The 21,143-nt window shown below is 43.5% G+C and overlaps 1 protein-coding gene across 3 annotated transcripts in view; it reads left to right on the top strand.

Annotated features, from left to right (window-relative positions):
• stxbp5l (syntaxin binding protein 5L) overlaps positions 1–21,143 on the top strand; it is a 133,307-nt gene that overhangs the window by 42,600 nt on the left and 69,564 nt on the right. For all 3 annotated transcript variants that reach the window (XM_085385098.1, XM_085385097.1, XM_085385099.1), the window contains exon 3: positions 14,355–14,436. In XM_085385098.1, coding sequence (XP_085241224.1) covers positions 14,355–14,436 — 82 coding nt within the window. The remainder of the gene's footprint in view (positions 1–14,354; positions 14,437–21,143) is intronic.

The raw sequence follows: 21,143 nt of genomic DNA, 5'->3' as shown, positions 1-21,143 counted from the left end.
GCCTCCAGTCATGACTTTTATTTAGATGAAATAATTAGTTGGGGATAATTGCTGTTGGCATGAAACTTTTATAGTGTGGCACATTTTTTATTTAGTATTATATATGCCTTCCTTCATACTACTGGGTTTGATTTTTGGCTTCATTGGCATAGATTGAACAGAGTAAATATTCAGGTCAAGATTATGATCCATATTTCAATGATGGCATCGCACAGTTGCTGCAGAGTCGGGGTCTTTCTCCTCTGACCTCGGGCATCAACATCCAGAGAGCGGATGTTTTCTCTTTGTGAGCCCACAGAGATGTGGATCAGCAGTTTCTGATTACCAACAACCACGACACTTTCAGAGTCACTGAACCCCCCATTTTCTTCTCCATTATGATTCTCAGTTTGAGCTTCAGCAGGTCATCCTGACCATTCACTTTCACTTCACTTCAAATTTATTTACATAGCGCCAAATCACAACAACAGACACATTAAGGTGCTTTATGTTGTAAGGTAAACACCCTACAGTCATACAGAGAACAGCCCACCAAACACTTGGTGACAGTGGGAAGGAAAAACTCCCTTTTAACAGGAAGAAACCTCCATCAGAACCAGGCTCAGGGAGGGGCGGGGCCATCTTTTTCATGACAGGTTGGGGGTGAGTGGAGGAAGAAATATTTTCAAATAGAAAAAAGATCTAAAGTTGTTTGTAAAGAAAGTCATTTAAACTGCTTCATAAACTGATAATAATGGACAGAGCAAAGATGGTTAGCAGTTAGCATTCACTCATATATAATGCAGTGATTAATAATCCAAACTTTTTATAATTATATACAAATATAAATATTTATATTTATATATTTACTTCCACATTGGCTGTTATGTTTATTCAAAGCTGTCCTTTGGTGATTACATAAAATTACTGTATGTAATCCCCAAAGAACAGCTTTGACCCACACAGATGTAGTCTTTAAAAAGCGTGGTGGGCAGACAACCTTTAGCATTTGAATCACTATTATGTGAACCAGTCAAATAAGCAATGAGATAAATGTATCTTTAAATGATCAGAGCCTGGTCCAGACAGATGCCTTCTCTCGCTTTTCTTATCACATCAATGCAGAGCAGTGCAGCATCTCTCAAGATACATTCACAGGAGGAGCTTTCCACTAATCAAAGTGGTTTTAGTTTGATAGATTTGTCCTTTTTTGCAGTACACAAGAACTGACTCCATGAGCACTGTGCAAGTAATGTGTTAGTACACAGATTAGGAGAATCCTTTTATGAAGCTTGTGAAAACAAAATCATTGAGCTGTGAACATGTTTCTCACTGCTTTACTGTGTGGCAGCTCAGATGTGTGTAGGTAAGATATTTACACCACACGTTCATTTAAAACTAAACCCTGGAGGAAGATGGCACAACGCGAGGTCAAACATAGGTCCGAGGGTACCTGCCTGACGGCGGTTAATAATTGTGTTAGTGATGAATATTGAAAGCCAGCCGTCCCTGATTTATGATCCTCGTGCAGCGAGCAGAAAACAGGCTTCCTGATGTCGTGCTTGCTTTCTATCAGACCCAAAACAAAAATCATTAAATGAAATAAAATGATTTCCATAAAAAAACTTTCCTTTGTGAGTCTTCAGGGAGCTCGCCCTGATTGCTTTAATGTAATATATGCAGCTGTCATTTTGCAAAGACTTGTTTTTTAAACTCGGAAAAGTTTGTATGAGTCACAGAGCAGTAAAAATACAATATGAGAAATATGCAGTTTATGGGAATTATCCTTTAAATTTGTTGTTGTATAAATGTGACGGAGCACCAACCTAAGATGCACGGCATCTTATGACAGCTATGACAGGCTACAGCCCAACCATGATCCTAAACTGGATGGATGATGGGTGGATGGATGGCTGATGGATAACGGCTGGATGGATGGATGATTGGATGGATGGATGGATGATCGGTGGATGGATGATGTATAGATGGCCGAATGGATGGATAATTGGATGGATGGATGGATGACAGATGGATGGGTGGATGGATCGATGGATGGATAATGGGTGGATGATGGATGATTGGATGGATGGCTGGATTGATGGATGATGGGTGGGTGGATGGATGGATGGATGGATGGATGGATGGATGATGGGTGGGTGGATGGATGGATGGATGAATGAATGGATGGATGATGGATAGATGTCTGAATGGATGGATGGATGGATGATAGGTGGATGGATGGATGGATGGATGGATGATTAGTCGATGGATGGATGGATGGATGACGGATAGATGGATGATTGGTCGATGGATGGATGGATGGATGGATGGATGGATGGATGGATGGATGACGGCTGAATGGATGGATGGATGGATGGATGATGGGTGAGTGGATGGATGATGGATAGATGGCTGGACGGATGGATCGATAAGGGATGGATGGATGACGGATGGATGGATGATGGGTGAGTGGATGGATGGATGGATGGATGGATGGATGGATGGATGATGGGTCAATGGATGGATGATGGGTCAATGGATGGATGATGGGTCGATGGATGATGGATTAGTGGATGGATGGATGGATGCATGGATGGATGGATGGATGGATGATGGGTGGGTGGATGGATGGGTCGATGTATGGATGGTGGGTCGATGGATGAATGACGGATGGATGGATGACTGACGGATGGATGATGGGTCGATGGATGGATGGATGATGGGTTGATGGATGGATGATGGGTCGATGTATGGATGGATGGATGGATGGATCATGGGTCAATGTATGGATGGATGGATGGATGATGGGTCGATGGATGGATGGATGGATGGATGGATGGATGGATGATGGGTCGATGGATGGATGGATGGATGGATGATGGGTCGATGGATGGATGGATGGATGGATGGATGGATGATGGGTCGGTGTATGGATGGATGGATGGATGGATGATGGGTCGATGGCGGGATGGTTGGATGATAGGTGGGTGGATGGATGGATGGATGGATGGATGACTGACGGATGGATGGATGACGGCTGAATGGATGGATGGATGATGGGTCGATGGATGGATGGATGGATGATGGGTGAGTGGATGGATGATGGATAGATGGCTGGACGGATGGATCAATAAGGGATGGATGGATGACGGATGGATGGATGATGGGTGAGTGGATGGATGGATGATGGGTCAATGGATGGATGATGGGTCAATGGATGGATGATGGGTCAATGGATGGATGATGGGTCAATGGATGATGGATTAATGGATGGATGGATGGATGCATGGATGGATGGATGGATGGATGATGGGTGGGTGGATGGATGGGTCGATGTATGGATGGTGGGTCGATGGATGAATGACGGATGGATGGATGACTGACGGATGGATGATGGATGATGGGTCGATGGATGGATGGATGATGGGTTGATGGATGGATGGATGATGGGTTGATGGATGGATGATGGGTCGATGTATGGATGGATGGATGGATGGATCATGGGTCAATGTATGGATGGATGGATGGATGATGGGTCGATGGATGGATGGATGGATGGATGGATGGATGGATGGATGGATGGATGATGGGTCGATGGATGGATGGATGGATGGATGGATGATGGGTCGATGGATGGATGGATGGATGGATGGATGGATGGATGATGGGTCGGTGTATGGATGGATGGATGGATGGATGATGGGTCGATGGCGGGATGGTTGGATGATAGGTGGGTGGATGGATGGATGGATGGATGACTGACGGATGGATGGATGACGGCTGAATGGATGGATGGATGGATGATAGGTGGGTGGATGGATGGATGGTGGGTCGATGGATGGATGGATGGATGGATGGATGGATGGATGGATGGATGGATGATGGGTCAATGGATGGATGGATGATGGGTCGATGGATGGATGGATGATGGGTCAATGGATGGATGGATCACGGGCAGATGGCTGGATGGATGGATGATAGGTGGGTGGATTGATGGATGATGGGTCGATGGATGGATGGATGGATGGATGGATGGATGGATGGATGATGGGTCGATGGATGGATGGATGATGGATTAATGGATGGATGGATGATGGGTCAATGAATGGATGGATGGATGGATGGATGCATGGATGGATGGATGATGGGTCGATGGATGGATGGATGGATGGATGATAGGTGGGTGGATGGATGGGTCGATGTATGGATGATGGGTCGATGGATGAATGACGGATGGATGGATGACTGACGGATGGATGATGGATGATGGGTCGATGGATGGATGGATGATGGGTTGATGGATGGATGGATGATGGGTTGATGGATGGATGGATGATGGGTCGATGTATGGATGGATGGATGGATGGATGGATGGATGGATGATGGGTCGATGGATGGATGGATGGATGGATGGATGGATGGATGGATGATGGGTCGGTGTATGGATGGATGGATGGATGGATGATGGGTCGGTGTATGGATGGATGGATGGATGGATGATGGGTCGATGTATGGATGGGTCGATGGATGGATGGATGGATGATGGGTCGATGGATAGATGATGGGTCGATGTATGGATGGATGGATGGATGGGTCGATGGATGGATGGGTGGATGATGGGTCGATGGATGGATGGATGGATGGATGGATGGATGGATGGATGATGGGTCGATGGATAGATGATGGGTCGATGTATGGATGGATGGCTGGATGATGGGTCGATGGATGGATGGATGGATGGATGATGGGTCGATGGATAGATGATGGGTCGATGTATGGATGGATGGCTGGATGATGGGTCGATGGATGGATGGATGGATGGATGATGGGTCGATGGATGGATGGATGGATGGATGGATGATGGGTCGATGGATGGATGGATGGATGGATGGATGATGGGTCGATTGATGGATGGAGTCGAGGGACAGCTCCCAGGTGTTCATGTTGAATTAAGCAGCACTGAGGAGCATTTTCATGGTTCTTAATTTAAATGATTTCGATAAAAAAATAAAACAGACACAGAGCATTGGCCAAAAATGGAGCTTGACCAACACAAGGACAAAAGCCTGAACTGGTTGGCTGCCCACAGCTGTTGGTATTCTTTCACTGAGAGTCACTCGGCTGGTTAATCAGATAATTACTGGCAGAAATGAAAGGCTTGTGCTTGGATACTGAAATCATGGCTTTAGAACAGAGGTGATATTATTAAGGCTTCTTCTTGGACATCTATTGAAACTGGTTCACACATACTCTGCCATATTTCTGTATGAACATTGTGTTGGAACATGAAAACAGTTTGTGTGTATGCTGATGGTCTTTCTCTTTATAAACAGATCTATGACTCTGTAAATCAAAGCAGTATCATATATGAAACAACCATAAATGTTCAATTATCTTCCTTTTTTGTCTGCACAGCCAAGTAAGTCACACATCATTCACATGTCTCACATCATGGCTGCTTCACAAAGCTTTATGACTGATGCACGCACACTCGCACACACACACACACACACTCTCGTGCACACACACTCTCGTGCACACACACTCTCGTGCACACATTCTTTCTGTATCCACTCTGCTGTGAGATGTTTATACTCAAATCTAAATTGCCCAGCTGTGTCTCCACTCCTTCACCAGTATTATTAAACTCACACAAACCAGTTATTATACACCCTCCTTCACACATGCACACACAGACACACACACAGACACAGTGAAAGAGGCAGAGAGGTAAGAGATAAAGTGGGGTGAGAGATAGATTTTAAGCATGGATTGGGTGATAGCCAGAGGATGCAGTGGGATCAATTCAAGAAGCACTGTGGTATAATTTTGTGGAGTAAAATGAGTTTAATCAAGATTCATCTTAAATTTCAGCAGTTTGAAGTAGCGCAGCCCCCGGTGCTAACATCACTGCATGCAGAAGAACACGGCTGTAACAGCTGTAACAGCTCCCAGCTTTTTCTGCAGGGTTTAGAAACGGTGAACACTGATGCAGGACGATAACGTGGATGCCTCTGTAATGCTAATACAAACCTCATCCTCTTATAATGATAGAATAATGTTTGAGATGACAGAACAGAACAAAAACACCAGGTGACTGTGGAGACGTGTTCTGTAGTCAGATATCAGGGATTAGGCAGAAACCAGAGATGGCCGATATCACCTGCCTGGCAGTGCGGTTCAGACAGAGGACGGTCTTTAGCTGCTCCGGGCTGTGGTCATGGAGGGATTTTAGTTTCCAGCGCGTGAAGCACGATCAGACCTGAAAAACAAGTGCTGCGTGTTAGGCGGGTGAGTTTAATGCAATACAATTAAGGGAAATGGATCCAGGATGCATTAGGTCGGAATCAGGAAGCTCGTGTTTACACCTCACAGTCCTGAGCAGAAGGCATTTCCTAATGAGTAGACAGCAGCGGAAAATGCAGAAATGTCGCTCAGACCATCCACAGTTTGAGATCACACCTGTTCGGACAGAGTTCTGTGGGATTAGTTATTTATTAATAACAACACACAGAAGAAGCCATACTCGAATATTGGATTTTCTAGGTTTTTAATAGTGAAGCAGACACTTTATTAGGTACACCTGTTTACCTGCTCGTTAAATACATCTAATCAGCCTGGCATGCTGATTAAACATGGCAGCATCTCACTGCATTTAGACATTTAATTTAAGTTTAACATGAGCATCAGAAAGGGCAGGAAAGCTGATGTAAGTGACTTTGAAGGTTGCATGGTTGTTGTGCCGGACAGGCTGGTATGAATATCTCAGAAACTCCTTGTTTGCTGGTGCTCAAGCTCAACCATCTCCAGACTTTACAGAGAAGGGCTGAAGAAGTTTGCGTTGAGCTGAAGGCATCTCTGCATGTGAAAACCTTGAATTAGATGGGTTAGAGCAGCAGAAGACCACACCAGACAGAAGACTGAAAAATGTGGATGTGAGAATTTGGGATAAACAACATGATGGTTGTTGGATTCAGGCTGTCGCTGATGGTGTAATAATGTGGTGGATATTGTTTTTCACATGGTGCTCAAATAATCTGGTTTCTTGAACGCGAGCTCGCAGCCTCCACAGTTATCAGATCTCGTGCCCACGGAGCATCTTTGGGATTCGGTGGAATCAACATGGATTAAAATCTCTGAGGAATGTTTCCGGCACAGCGTTGGATCGATGCCCCAAAGTGGCAGCTCTGAGGGGAAAAGAGTGTCCATCCCAGAAAAAGCAAAGTGTACCTAATAAAGTGTCCAGTAGTCAGTATTGAGACTACATATCAGTCGATAAGGTTGTTGTTGTAACCCAGCTGTTGGGGCTGCGCTTCCACAGGCTCCGCTGGTTTAGAGACTTATTCCTCATGAAGAAAGCAAAACAATGACGGAACGGTTTTACTTGCTAGCAATGGCGGCCGGTCGGTGTCTCACACTCTAAGTCCAACCACAGACGACCTCGACTCCGGCCTCCGCTTGCCGCCTTTTATTGAAAACAGTTACAGTACACACAAGCACCTCCCATTGTGACCCTATGGTCACAAAAGATAAGGCACTATGTGTGTGCATGTGTGTGTATGCATGTGCGAGAGTGTGTGTGCGTCCCTGTAATAACACGCTGCAGCCTCCCCCAGCGTCCAGCAGGCTGGAGATGCTCAGAGACAGAGGAATGTCTGCTGCTTGAACTAAGACTTACAAATTTAAGTAACACAATGACAACATTTAACAATTTGACTCCAACAACAACCATCTCCCTTTTTTATTATTACGCCTAGGTTCCAGTGCACAGCATGACAACTAATGATAACCGCTCACCCACGGTGCTGATTGGCTAATCATTAGTCCTCCCGCGGTGCTCATTGGAGCAGATCTTTCTGCATCCCAGAAACTCCAATTTCACGTCACGATGCCAAAGACGTGAACTGATTCCGAGGACTGGAAATATTTGTGAAGTGTTTGAAAAGATCCTGAAAAAATGATGCAGAGACGTTAAAGCAGAACACGGAGAAATGTTTCAAGTTCAAATCAGTTAAATTCAGATCTTCTCGTCTCTCCTGCAGCACAACGTCCTGCTGCTGGGAAGCAAACACTGTTTCCTCCTCACAGTAGACTTGATATAAGTGTTGCCGTTCCTGCTGAGATAAACACATGTGTGTGATTGGAGCCTATTGTGTGCAGCTCTGAACTAATTTTCTTGTTTGCACACAGCAGGGAGAGTTGGTAATAATTTACTGAAAATTGTAAGCTAACCTTGTTTTAGCCTCCTTACAGGTGCTGTTATCTAAAAACACTCGTTTCTGTTAAGTGCATCTCAAAGCCTCTCATACAACACCTTTTCTGTTTGAATATAGCTAATCTTTGCTAAAGTAATACCAACCACCAGTTTAGAAGCAAGCGCTAGACAAATAATACATGATTTTATCATTTTAATACTACTAATAATAATAATGTTACCTTTGAAACCTGAATATTCAAACATCAGGACCAAACATGACTGAGAGCTGAGGTACAGTTAGAACAATAATGAAAATGATGGTGTGCCAACAGAAATAATATATAGAATAAAACATCTAAAGACAAAAAGCCTCTGTGTTTGGACCACAGCATAAAAGCAAATATCCAAAAACACATCAGTTAAGATTATTTTTCATATGTAGAAGTTAAATGTTAATATGTGCTGTCAAATTATTACTTAAAGCAGTTCAGATGTCTTAGTACCAACTCAGTATTAGCAATGTGTACTTAATAAAGTGTCAGAGTACATCATGAACATATTCAGCCATCATCCTCTGCTGTAGAGTTATCGCCATCTTGTTTTTGGAGGCAGATTTAAGCACATGAGCGACGAAGTGCTAATGTTTGCTAGCTGCTCCTGCTCCGTGTGTGGGAGGGACACAGACACATAATTATCGGTAAGATGCTTATGAAATGATAATAGAATTTAACTCACGGAAAACCCGGCATCCTTGTAGGTCTGTCGGTGAAATGAATACTAAAGCAAGAGTTAGAGGGGTACAGCTCTACGGCCCACACCCTCAGCCAAGTGGGCGGCTGCACCCACCTGATCCAGCGAGCTGGGATATGCCCCATCTTACTGGTGAGAGGTACCCCAGGTCAGATCCATCGCAGATACGGTGTTAAGAAATCTGAAAACCTAAAAATGGGAATGTCTCCTCTTGGGATGGGAACGTGCTGTACACCTGGAGGTAAACATGTTTACTCTGTTTACCTCCATCCTTTTTCAGAGGCAACCCGAGCATCACAAACGAACTTAAATTCACGACACATTTTCTTCCACTCATTGGTTTTAGAGACAAACACGATCAACAAAAACTCGCTGCCGTTCTGTCCTGTTGGCTGGCAGCAGCACAGCGTTGTCTTCTTATGGATGTAGGCGACTTCACCTTCACATGAGCTTTGTGTTTTGACAGCATCTTGTGTGTTTTGATGCGCCCTTGAGTGTGATGTGAATTTGAATGTGATCTGTACAAAGACTCGCCTGTCAGGGAGAGAAAGATGCAGACTGACACAGAGATGATTTAAGTCTACCATTCCCTTTCAAGTCAGCTCCTGAATCACGCACACACACACACACACACACACACACACACACAGAGCGTGATCATTGCATCGACACAGTTTACACCCGTGTAGCCACAGAGCTGCTCTGCTGCTGTTCCTCACCTTCAGAAACCAGCGTACACGCACATCGTCTCTGCACATTCATATGTTACGGTTCATATGTTACAGGTCATATGTTACAGTTCATATGTTACAGGTCATATGTTACAGGTCATATGTTACGGTTCATATGTTACAGGTCATATGTTACGGTTCATATGTTACAGGTCATATGTTACAGGTCATATGTTACAGTTCATATGTTACAGGTCATATGTTACAGGTCATATGTTACGGTTCATATGTTACAGTTCATATGTTACGGTTCATATGTTACAGGTCATATATTACAGGTCATATGTTACAGTTCATATGTTACAGGTCATATGTTACGGTTCATATGTTACGGTTCATATGTTACAGGTCACATGTTACAGGTCATATATTACAGGTCATATGTTACAGTTCATATGTTACTGGTCATATGTTACAGGTCATATGTTACAGGTCATATGTTACAGTTCATATGTTACGGTTCATATGTTACAGGTCATATGTTACAGGTCATATGTTACGGTTCATATGTTACAGTTCATATGTTACAGTTCATATGTTACGGTTCATATGTTACAGGTCATATATTACAGGTCATATGTTACAGTTCATATGTTACAGGTCATATGTTACGGTTCATATGTTACGGTTCATATGTTACAGGTCACATGTTACAGGTCATATATTACAGGTCATATGTTACAGTTCATATGTTACTGGTCATATGTTACAGGTCATATGTTACAGGTCATATGTTACGGTTCATATGTTACGGTTCATATGTTACAGGTCATATGTTACAGGTCATATGTTACGGTTCATATGTTACGGTTCATATGTTACAGGTCATATGTTACGGTTCATATGTTACGGTTCATATGTTACAGGTCATATGTTACAGGTCATATGTTACAGGTCATATGTTACGGTTCATATGTTACAGGTCATATGTTACAGGTCATATGTTACGGTTCATATGTTACGGTTCATATGTTACAGGTCATATGTTACAGTTCATATGTTACAGGTCATATGTTACGGTTCATATGTTACAGGTCATATGTTACAGTTCATATGTTACAGGTCATATGTTACGGTTCATATGTTACAGTTCATATGTTACGGTTCATATGTTACAGGTCATATGTTACAGTTCATATGTTACGGTTCATATGTTACAGTTCATATGTTACGGTTCATATGTTACAGGTCATATGTTACAGTTCATATGTTACGGTTCATATGTTACAGGTCATATGTTACAGGTCATATGTTACAGTATATCTAAAATGAACATTCTACATATAACATATGTTAGCATCACTGCCACTGAGCTAGCCTGTGTCAAACGTTTAATAGATGTTTTATAATAATATAAAGTGTCCTGACACAGAACATTACACCAGTGCAGGCTTCTTTAACACAACTCGCTAACTGACGCACACCAACACACTCACAGGCAGCCTCCCTCCTCTGAGTTATTGTCATTTAAGCCTTTAATGCTGGGAGTCACCCGCTGTGTGGGAATTCAAAGGAGAAACAGTCCATATCGACTGGTTTGTGCGAGGGGCCTGTTCTCTGTGCTCCATGGATCTCCATAGGTCACAGGATAGATTTTTCTTTTAGGTTTGGCGGCTCGGTGTGGGTGCACGAGCACAAAAGGCTCAAGAAAGCTTAAAGTTTTTGCTATTTCGTCTTTTCTGTCTTCTTTCCTTTAGTGATAGAGGTCCATTGATTGGACGCGACGACAGAGAAGCTACAATATCTGCTGCTAAACGCCTTTAAAGCTGTTTTTATAGACCCGTCCTAACCTGACATGAACTTTATAATTTCATTAGTAACATGTGAGCGAACAGTGCTGTGAAGTCTTTGGTTCTTCTTCTTATTGTGGTCATTTGACAAGTTTTAATGTAAGACAGAAATATGACTTTTACAGTGGCTTTGTTCCTCGGCTGTTCTCCAGGTTCTTTACATCCTGGCATCATGTGCTGAGTGTTTTTAGCTCCTTTCGCCTACTTAACGTCTCAGGCATGTGATTTCTCCCTTCAGCAGATCAGGTAGTAATCAGACCCGACTGCGGTGACACTGAACTCAGCTTACGTCACATTTAAACACGGGTCAGGTAGGTTGGTATAGGTACTGTGTTCCCCTAATAAATGAAAAAGCATTTTGTATTTACTCCGGTTCTCTTTGACAGATATTTGTTGTTCTGGAACATGTGACTGCAACAAATATCACAAAAACATAAGAAATCAGGAAGTGGGCAAATACTTTGTCCCACCAAAGTAAAAGCACAGTCAGTTTATCATTCAGGAACAGCTCAGCTCTTTATGCATACATGCTATAACAATATAAATCTCACACACACACACACACACACACACACACACACACACACACACACACACACACACACACACAGCACCCGCTGGTTAGTCAAGGTCACAGTTTTGTGACGCGTCCTCTGCATCATGTTGGACGTCTGCCACGGTGTCTCATCAAACCGTTAATCTGATAAATTAAAACGGACAGTGAAGCATTTTACAAATCTGCGCCTGATTGCAACGTGCATGAAAGACAGAATATGTAATACAGAGATACTGGCAGGGCCAATTATGATAATTAAATAGCATTTTGTATGAACAGTAATCGAGCTGACTTTGACCATAACCAGCCATCCTCAAATCCACTCGCTGGCACCAGACGCTCATAAAAACACTCTGTGGTCCAACTCATACGTTTCTTAACACACTATAAGAAACGTTTAATGTTTTAATAAACAGTGTTTGTGATTATTGTCACTGATAATCACAGGAACCTAAATATTCTGGTACTAAGGTTTTACAGACAACAATACCTCAAATGTTAGCATATATGCTAGTTTTCTATATAAGGCTGTTGCACGCATGTATAGAGTAAGTAAATGTTCATAACTAAAGTTGGCTTCAGCCCAAAGCCACAGCCGGCCTTTTGAACCATAAACCGAGTCTTTCCTTCCCAGTGCAGCTGATTTCTGCTGCCTGGTTCAACGATTCGCCGTATCGGCTCCACGGCTGCTGCTGTAGATGAGTCTGTATAGAGGGACTGTCTGGGTGGTTCTGCCCTGCTGCTTTCAGAGGACATCTGTGCATGCTATCAGTACGTCTGCCAGCTGAAGCGTTATCCCAAAGCCACGTGTGGATGTTGTTACTGGTAACTGAAGGATTTATAACTGGATCTGCTGAAATAAGCGTAATTAAGTCTGCTTTTCTTCCTTGTGCACATTAAATCGTTCTTCAGTCTCCTGCTCTCTGATTCCTCTCTCTGGGTTTCATTAATACTGAACCCGTATCTCTGATCGCTCTTTCCACTCACAGCGTTTACACATACTGTCATTTTCTTTTTTTCGCTGTGCTGTTAACCAGATGAACACATATTTGATTATGGCTCAGACGATCACCTTGCCCCGAGCTGTTTGCGAGGTGTCATGGGCAGCCACTGACGCTAAACGAGGTGGACAGAAATCTCTTTAGGGAGAAGGGTAGAGCAAAATAGCCGGGCACATCATAGCACAGGTTTTGTAATGAGACATTACAGCTCATGTGCTCGTGAAATCGCAGCAGAGCTAACGCTGCGTGCAGCAGAGAAAATGCAAACGAGCTTTGTTGGTAGAAAAGGTGAAAACCTCTCCGCTGACTCAAACTTCAGCAGTAAATATTTTGTCCAATAGATTCTTTGTTTTCAGTTCTTGCTTGATAAGAAGGACAGTCGTGGCTCTGGCTGCATGCCTGCTTTATAATAACCAGACGTATGAGAGTCGTTGCAGGGCTGCTTGTTTCTCAGCTGCACTGCGGTGTGCTGACACATGCTGGCAACACAGCGCACAAACTGAACAAACTGTAGTGATTGAATAACTGCTTGTAGTTCTCATCCAACTGGCTCTGTTTCCACGTTGTGTCATTTCTGCCTCCTGCTGGTTTCCACCTGCTTTGAAGGATGTTCTCGGGGATTTGACTTCCTCTGGTGAGCGTACCTGTTTCCTAAACAAGCTGCAAGGAAACAGTAATGTTGTACCCGATCGTTATACCAACTGTTAACTAACTAGCTCACACAGAAGAAGTGCTTTCTAAGAAAAACTGCTAAAAATAATAATAATGGGCTCGACAGGGTTATTTCTGACAGCATGAAGACGCTGAACGGCGTCTTTTTATGATGCATCGCCGGCACCACACACTGATAAAAACACTGTTTCTGAATGTTGTTTCCCTATGAACCTGGGTGCTCCAAGGTGAGAGAGGTACAGTTTGTCAGCAGCCAGCAGAGATTACAGTGCACGTCTTCGTTCACATCCAGTCGTCCCGTATAACTGGATCTGACGTTGCTCCATCTGCCTGTGCTGTGGTGATGTTCTGTCGTTCAGCTGCTGTGCAGCCACGTTTCCTTTAGATACGTTTTCAAGTAAACAACAAAACAACAGTTTCACACTGCACACACACCACCAGGAACAGAGGCTACTGTCAGCCTGAAGCCCTTTATTCTGTGTTGCACCTCAGACTGTGCAGCAGCGCAGCAGTTAAACCTGGACGTGTGCTGTTGTTGTGTCTGTAAATAAACCTGAAGGTTTGGCTCATCATCATATCTGCTCCATGCTTATGTACTGATTGGATGTCCTGTCTGCCTGCACTCACTGCACACCCACAGAAACTCGGTGCTCTTCCTTGACTCTGTGGTGTCACCAGACTGGGCCGACCTGGGGTGGACTGCTACTGTCAGCATGAGAGCGGAGCTGCTGTTCTTCAGCTGCAGTTTCTCATCAATGAGGTAAGCCACAATCTTTGAGGCTTTTTAGTTCTTTTTATAATATTTGGAAACCCGGAGCTGTGCTAATAACAAGTTATAACTTTGTAGCTATAATGATGATTACGAAACGTTTTTAGTTCTTCAGTAGAACTAACAATGAAGCGATGACGGTGGTGATAACAATCACCTTTAACTACCCCGGAGATTGTTAGCATGGTAGCTAGGTTGGGTTTCCTTTATTATGGGATTCATTGATAATGAAATAAAGTCACAATAAGAGTGTAAAGCTCCGGTCTCATCAGTCACCACCAGTGTTGGTCAAGTTACTTGAAAAAAGTAATCAGTAACTAATTACTGATTACTTCCCCCAAAAAGTAATCCAGTTACTTTACTGATTACTTATTTTCAAAAGTAATTAGTTACTTAGTTACTTAGTTACTTTTTAAAAACACGATTTACAACCTGAACAGGTGATAAAGTGATAGATCTTTCAGCCCAATTCTACTTTTTCTGCATAATCCATCATACAAAATGTAATCAAATGGAAAAGTCTCTTTTTAAAACTTGTTTTATTAGTTTTAATCTTTTAACTTTATGCATCAAGCAAACATTAAATTATCTGCAACATTCTCTGACTGGAAGAAATTAGTTTAACATTTAAACCTATTTTCTGCACATTCCAGCACATAAAATAAAATATTTTTTGTGTTTACACTCAGTCTTTCAAATAGATGCAAGTAAAACACAGCAGAAAATAAATAAAGTCAAAGACTCAGCGGTCCTGTTGCTCTATTTTCACCTGTAAAGCAGGAGTGGGGTAGGCGGAGGTTTACCCTGGTGCAGGTGTGCCGCGGTCAGTGGAAGAATCCGCGAGTTTCTCTGTGAGTTTCCCATTACGTCGTAGCTACTCGCTGCTTGTTGGAAGTTTAGGGTTTTTTTTCGCTGTAAAAAGAAGTTTTCTTCCCACGCACAGCGGACACTAATGTTTTTGTCACTTTTTATGGAATCAAACTCAAAGTAAGGTCAGTACTTCCACGCTTTAAACGCTGCACGCTCATACTCTCTCTGCACTCGATATGTGATCCACTGTTGATCTGCACACAGCTGTTGTCACGAACGTCGCACTCGCTTACCTCACTGTCGTGAGACATTCTCGCAAAAAATCACGGTTTTAGTAACGCAGTAACGCAGCGTTCCTACGGGAAAGTAACGGTAATCTAATTACCGTTTTTGCAATAGTAATCCCTTACTTTACTTGTTACTTGAAAAAAAGTAATGGGATTACAGTAACGCGCTACTGCCCATCTCTCGTCACCACACTGTGTGTTTTCTCACACAGTGTTTGGTTGACTGGACCTTTATAAGGGCCACACACGCTCAACTGTTCACGGAGCATCTGATGCAGGCAGGATTTCTGGAAAGCTTTGTGTCAGCAGAAGACTTCAACACTGCAGTGTATGATGATCTTTTACAATGGAAGCTTTAATACCATATAACAACCAGTCATATTATACTTTATGCATAGTGTGCATTTTACAATTGTGTAAATGAAGATTTAGTTGAATTCATTTGCAGGCTGATGGTCGTGACATTTATAAGTAAACATGATTAACTCTCAGTTAACTGATCTTTGAGTGGCAGCAGCCAAAACACTGCACATGTCACTGTTTTAAATGAAGGATCATTGTGAGCAGTGCTTAGTTACACCGATGTGGTTTTTATTCTCTCCTCTTCTTTTCCACCCTGACAAACTGTGGTGTGGGCTTACACGTGACAGTGCTGTGTCATACTGTGCATTTTAGGACTTTAACAGCAGTTTATTGCTGTACTTTCTAACAAAATACTGACGCTGTACCGGGGGAAGAGGATTTCACGATGGTTACAAGAGCAGAAGGTTGACACAGGTCTCAAACGTAAAGCCGTCTCTCATCGATCTTCTGCTTTATTCTGCTGTAATCTCTTTTCCTCTCGGCTCCTCTCGTCTTTTTCTTTCCTCTGTGTTTTTCTTTTTAAGCCCACTGGCTGTTTCAGCCCACTTCTCCATCACTCACTGGCCTACCTGTGATGTGTCTGAGGCAAATGGAGGTGGATGAGCCTGAAGAGGGTTATGTGTGTTTCTGTGTTACAGGTATAGACAGGTTGTGTGTGTGTGTGTGTGTGTGTGTGTGTGTGTGTGTGTGTGTGTGTGTGTGTGTGTGTGTGTGTGTTTAAGCACCCAAATGTTTTTGTAATAGTGTAAGAGTGTAGCTGAGAGCACGTTACAGCAGTGTGTGGGTTCAAGTGTATCTTGTCATATTAGTGGATTTTTAAAAGCATGAAGTGTGTGTGTGTGTGTGTGTTTTAAAAAATGGTTCGATAAGTATTTGAATAGTAATTCTGTCTCTGTCCAACACTAATATAGAACAGAGGGACCAAAAGGAGACTGAAGTGCTGAAGCATGGACCCTCAGCTTTATATAAACCATCTATAGTCATAGTTAGTTATATGTAACAAAAAAATGGAAGTCCAGAGGTTAAAATAGGACACGCCCCCAAGGGTGGTGGAGAATGACCAAGCTAAGATCCTGTGGGACTTCCAGATACAGACGGACTAAATGGTGGTGGCTAACCAACCGACATAGTGGTGGTAGACAAACAGAGGAAGACGGCCGTAGTGATCGATGTAGTGATACTGAATAACAACGACATCAGGAAGAGGGAACACGAGAAGCTGGAGGAGTACCAAGGGCTCGAGAAGATGTGGAGGGTGAAGGTGACGGTGGTCCCCGTGGTAATCGGAGCACTAGGTGCGGTGACTCCCGAGCTAAGCGAGTGGCTCCAGCAGATCCCGGGAACTTCTCTGTCCAGAAGAGCGCAGTCCTGGGAACAGCAACAACAATAACAACAAAAACAACAACAGAAAAGCGCTATATAAATGCGATCCATTATTATCATTATTAACAACAACTTTATTTATAAAGCGCTATCAAACAAAGTGCTGAACAGTTATTTGAAGATAAATAAATAAAAGCAATACAATTTAAACGCTGACAACAATTTAAAGACACATAAGATATGGTGAACATGTAAGTCTTTAACTTAGCTTTAAAACCTCCACAGAGCAGCCTGCCTAATATCTTGAGGGAGGTTGTTCCACAAAAATGGGGCACAAAATAAAAAAAGCATGCTCCCCAGTCTCCAACAACATCGGAGATCTCTGTCCGGCAGAGCGCAGTCCTAGGACCAGCAGAGATACTGCGCAGGATCATCAAGCTCCCAGGCCTCTGGAAGAGGACCCGAGCTTGAAGGGTAAACCGCCTGCAGGGGCGAGTGGGGGCTTTTTAAATATATATATAGTGTTCGTGAATATTTGTAAGTATCAGTGCTCTTGACAACATCCTGAATCCACAGAGGACGCTTTCAGGACTGTAAATACAGATGAGTTACTTTAAGATGCAGACCAGCAAGATTGAAGGACGGATCACATGTTCCTAGAAGACAGCAGACACAGTTTTTTATCAGCTAAAACAAGATTAAATTATAGCAGAACGATGGGAAGAGACGGGGATGGAGAAAGATCAGTGCTCGTGATCCACGTTAAAGCCCATCATCTGTCAGAGGCAGAATCACTCAAATGCTGCAAAGCTCATAGGCAGCACTTCACACACAGAAGACCAAAACCAGAGTGAATCAGCTGACTCCTCACTGACGTTAAAATCATCCAGATATATCTTTTAATCGTGCAGTTACTTTTTGTCCCCAACCAGCTGAAATCCACCAGGTTTCTTCGTCTTCAGCGGGATTCAGAAATGAATTTTTGCTCATAAATATGTTTGCATGGTGTAGCACGCACTCTATGTTAATGCTCCCTCACTGACTGCAGGTCCTCCCATCGCTTGACAGAGTGGATAATAGCAGTGCTCCATGTCAGAACCCTCTCGTGGACTCGGTGCGTGGGCTGCCCTGGTTGGCTCGTGCATTCAGACCTGATCTTGACACTCAGTGAGGTGTAATGACTTCTCCCCATTAGACACGCAGCACCAACCCACAAACGAGGCCACTTCTCAGGTACTCGAGAGCGCTGCATGCACGAAGAGCGTCTTTGTCCTCTAGCACACAAACCCCCACACACGTCGTGTCTTTTATTACTTAGTAATTTCGTACCATCCTCGTGGGCCTCTCGCTTCGTATTTGATGAGCAAAAATATTTATAGATTATTATTTGGTGGCACTGTCAGTGGAGGGTATGAATGGGCTAATTAATGTGTGCGTTTCTCTATTCTGAATTCATTATTATGTTTAATGAATAAAACATGTAAAGAGGCTGGTTTGGTGCCGGAGTCGGGGCAAAGAGAGCAGAGTGCTAATGTAAGAAAAAGGCGATTATTGAGCTGAGCAGGGACCGAACGCGACGCGTGGTTTTGTGTTTAGGTGTAAACGTACAGCAATGTGCTGAATTCTGGAGTCACCCCTCATTTCTTCTTCTCTGCTTCACAGCACACAGACTTCAGTCATGTTATGAACGGGTCAGTAGCAGAGGTCTCCAAGGTTGTCTTCGCACTTTGGTAGCTTGATTTGCTTGAACCAGTGTTAACGTGTATCTGTCATCATTCGATCTTATAAAAAAGCCAAAGACAATACGATGACGTGTTTTTGGTCATCAGGCTCACTGCTCCGTACAGAAACTCTCCGAGCTTCAGCTCCCTGCACAGATTATCTGTGTGCCTGAGGCGTGCCACGCCATGACCTCAATGTGCTTCTTCTTTAGCCGCTCCTTTGTTGCCCTGGTGGTGAGTTTTGGGTCACTGTCGTACTAACAGACCCATCCTGTCAAGTTTGCTGTGTGTGGCAGCAGGAACGGACCCAAAACTGCTGAACGCCAGAAATACAAAACTAACTAAGCTGAGAATACACATGAGACTAAACAGGCAGAACACACGGCCGGGAACGAGGAAGAATCAGACCCTCAATACAAGAGGGGAGCAGGGCAAAGAGGAAACATCTGGGAAACACAGCCGGCACTAATCCAAAAGACGAGAGGGGGGGAGAGGAAGACATGAACAGGATCAAATACTAACTAAGAAACTAGGAAATACAAGATACAGAAAGTAAGGCTTCAGAACATCGTAAAACCAAAGCAGTGGGTCAGTGACTCAGGTAACACGTCCATAACCACTCTTCAGTACTGTGGCTGAGGGAGGCTCAGGTCCAACATTTTGTGTCACGCGTCTCAGAAAAGCAGCCCCAACCACGATGATGTTGTACGAGTCACATCATTCGCTCCTCTTCCTCCAAACACAGCAGGTCGAGCTGACGCCAAAGAGCTCGATTGTGACTGGGCTGAAATGCTTCTTTTACTCGGTGACGTGGGGGTTGATATTCACTCCTTTAAATTAAAATACATTTGTAATCAGACACCGCTCATTTCTTTGTAAGTGAGCGAACATTATTCCCCTCACTGCTGCTCTGAACGGCGTCGGGTTTAACGTGCTCCACAGTTTGCTGAGTTCAGCTCTGTTTTTTCACTTTTCAGGGAGTTCCTCTGAAAAGTGTTGATTAATGTCAGGCCATGATGAGGCTTAGATATTGATTAGTTAATGAACGATTAGTGTGTACTGTGATGAGTGTCTTAATAGTCATTCCTACTGACCAGATCAATACAGACAGACAAAAGATGAAAGGTTCTGGTGGATTTAAGCAGATCCTTTGTTTGTCTCTGTTCTTGCTTTTTGAAAGGAGCTGCTATCTAGACTACGGGGCTCATCCTCACCTGGTTTTGAGTACAGGTAGAGATACGTGCACCAAGAGATGTTCTGATGTCTTTCTGTGTAATTTCTCTTGGCACGGCTTTCATTTCCACCCATGCCGTTCACTGTACTTGTGCCTGGTTATCTTCCCTTTGTTGCCATCAAGACATCAAGATAATTGACGACAGGCTTTCACCCTGTCTGCCTCGCTTCTCTCTTCTCCCCGTCTGGAGTGATTTCTTCATTAGCGGCTGTTCCACCTCACTCTGTTTTGCTCTCTCCTCCTCTGCCTTCTCCGTTCTTGGCTGCTCGAAAAACTTCCCTGCTGCCCTTTGACAATTATGAAGTGCAGTGATTCTTCAGGAGTGTTCATGAAACATGATGTTGAGCAACTCTAGCAGTGCTATGTTGCATTGCAGTGAAACCCAAGCACATCACACGTGCCTGTTGTCAGCATGTAAGGATATTTGTAAATGGAGCTACAGAAGAAAAACTGGGCTTCGTTCAATCCTGACAAAACGCATCAACTGACAGAGTCGAGTTAAACTGAGCACCCTGTTGGTTTGTTACTACAGTCAGGAGGCTGCAGCACGACCAGAGTTACTGTAACTCTGTGCGGTGGACTTGCAGTCTAGCTGCCTTTGAAATGTTTGAGGATGAAATCTGTGACCTCTCACAACTTTAGTGCCTCGAGACAGAGAAGGAACAGCAGCGAGTCAGTCTGCTGTCAGTCTGCAGTTTGTTGATGATGATGTTTCGATTCACTGTGACCAGAGAAGATCTGCTGTCATCACAGAAGTTCACATGAACTACTTACATTCAGCGTTCGTCCAGAACCGCGTAGATTTGAAACACAAATTCGACATTCCCGGTGATGCAACGACAAAAACACAAAGGCACTCAAAGGTTACAGAAGCAATACAACCACAATACAGCCAGTTTAGTTTGCACTTACTGCTACAGGCTGACTCCAGGTCATGCCAAAAGCTGGTATCCACAACGA

The sequence above is a fragment of the Rhamphochromis longiceps genome, linkage group LG16, assembly GCF_057381845.1.
Source record: "Rhamphochromis longiceps isolate RC_006_pf linkage group LG16, R_longiceps_female_GT1.1, whole genome shotgun sequence".
In the NCBI taxonomy this organism is placed as follows: Eukaryota; Metazoa; Chordata; class Actinopteri; order Cichliformes; family Cichlidae; genus Rhamphochromis; species Rhamphochromis longiceps.
Note: the sequence above shows the minus strand (reverse complement) of the source record. Positions and strands in the feature narration are given on the sequence as shown.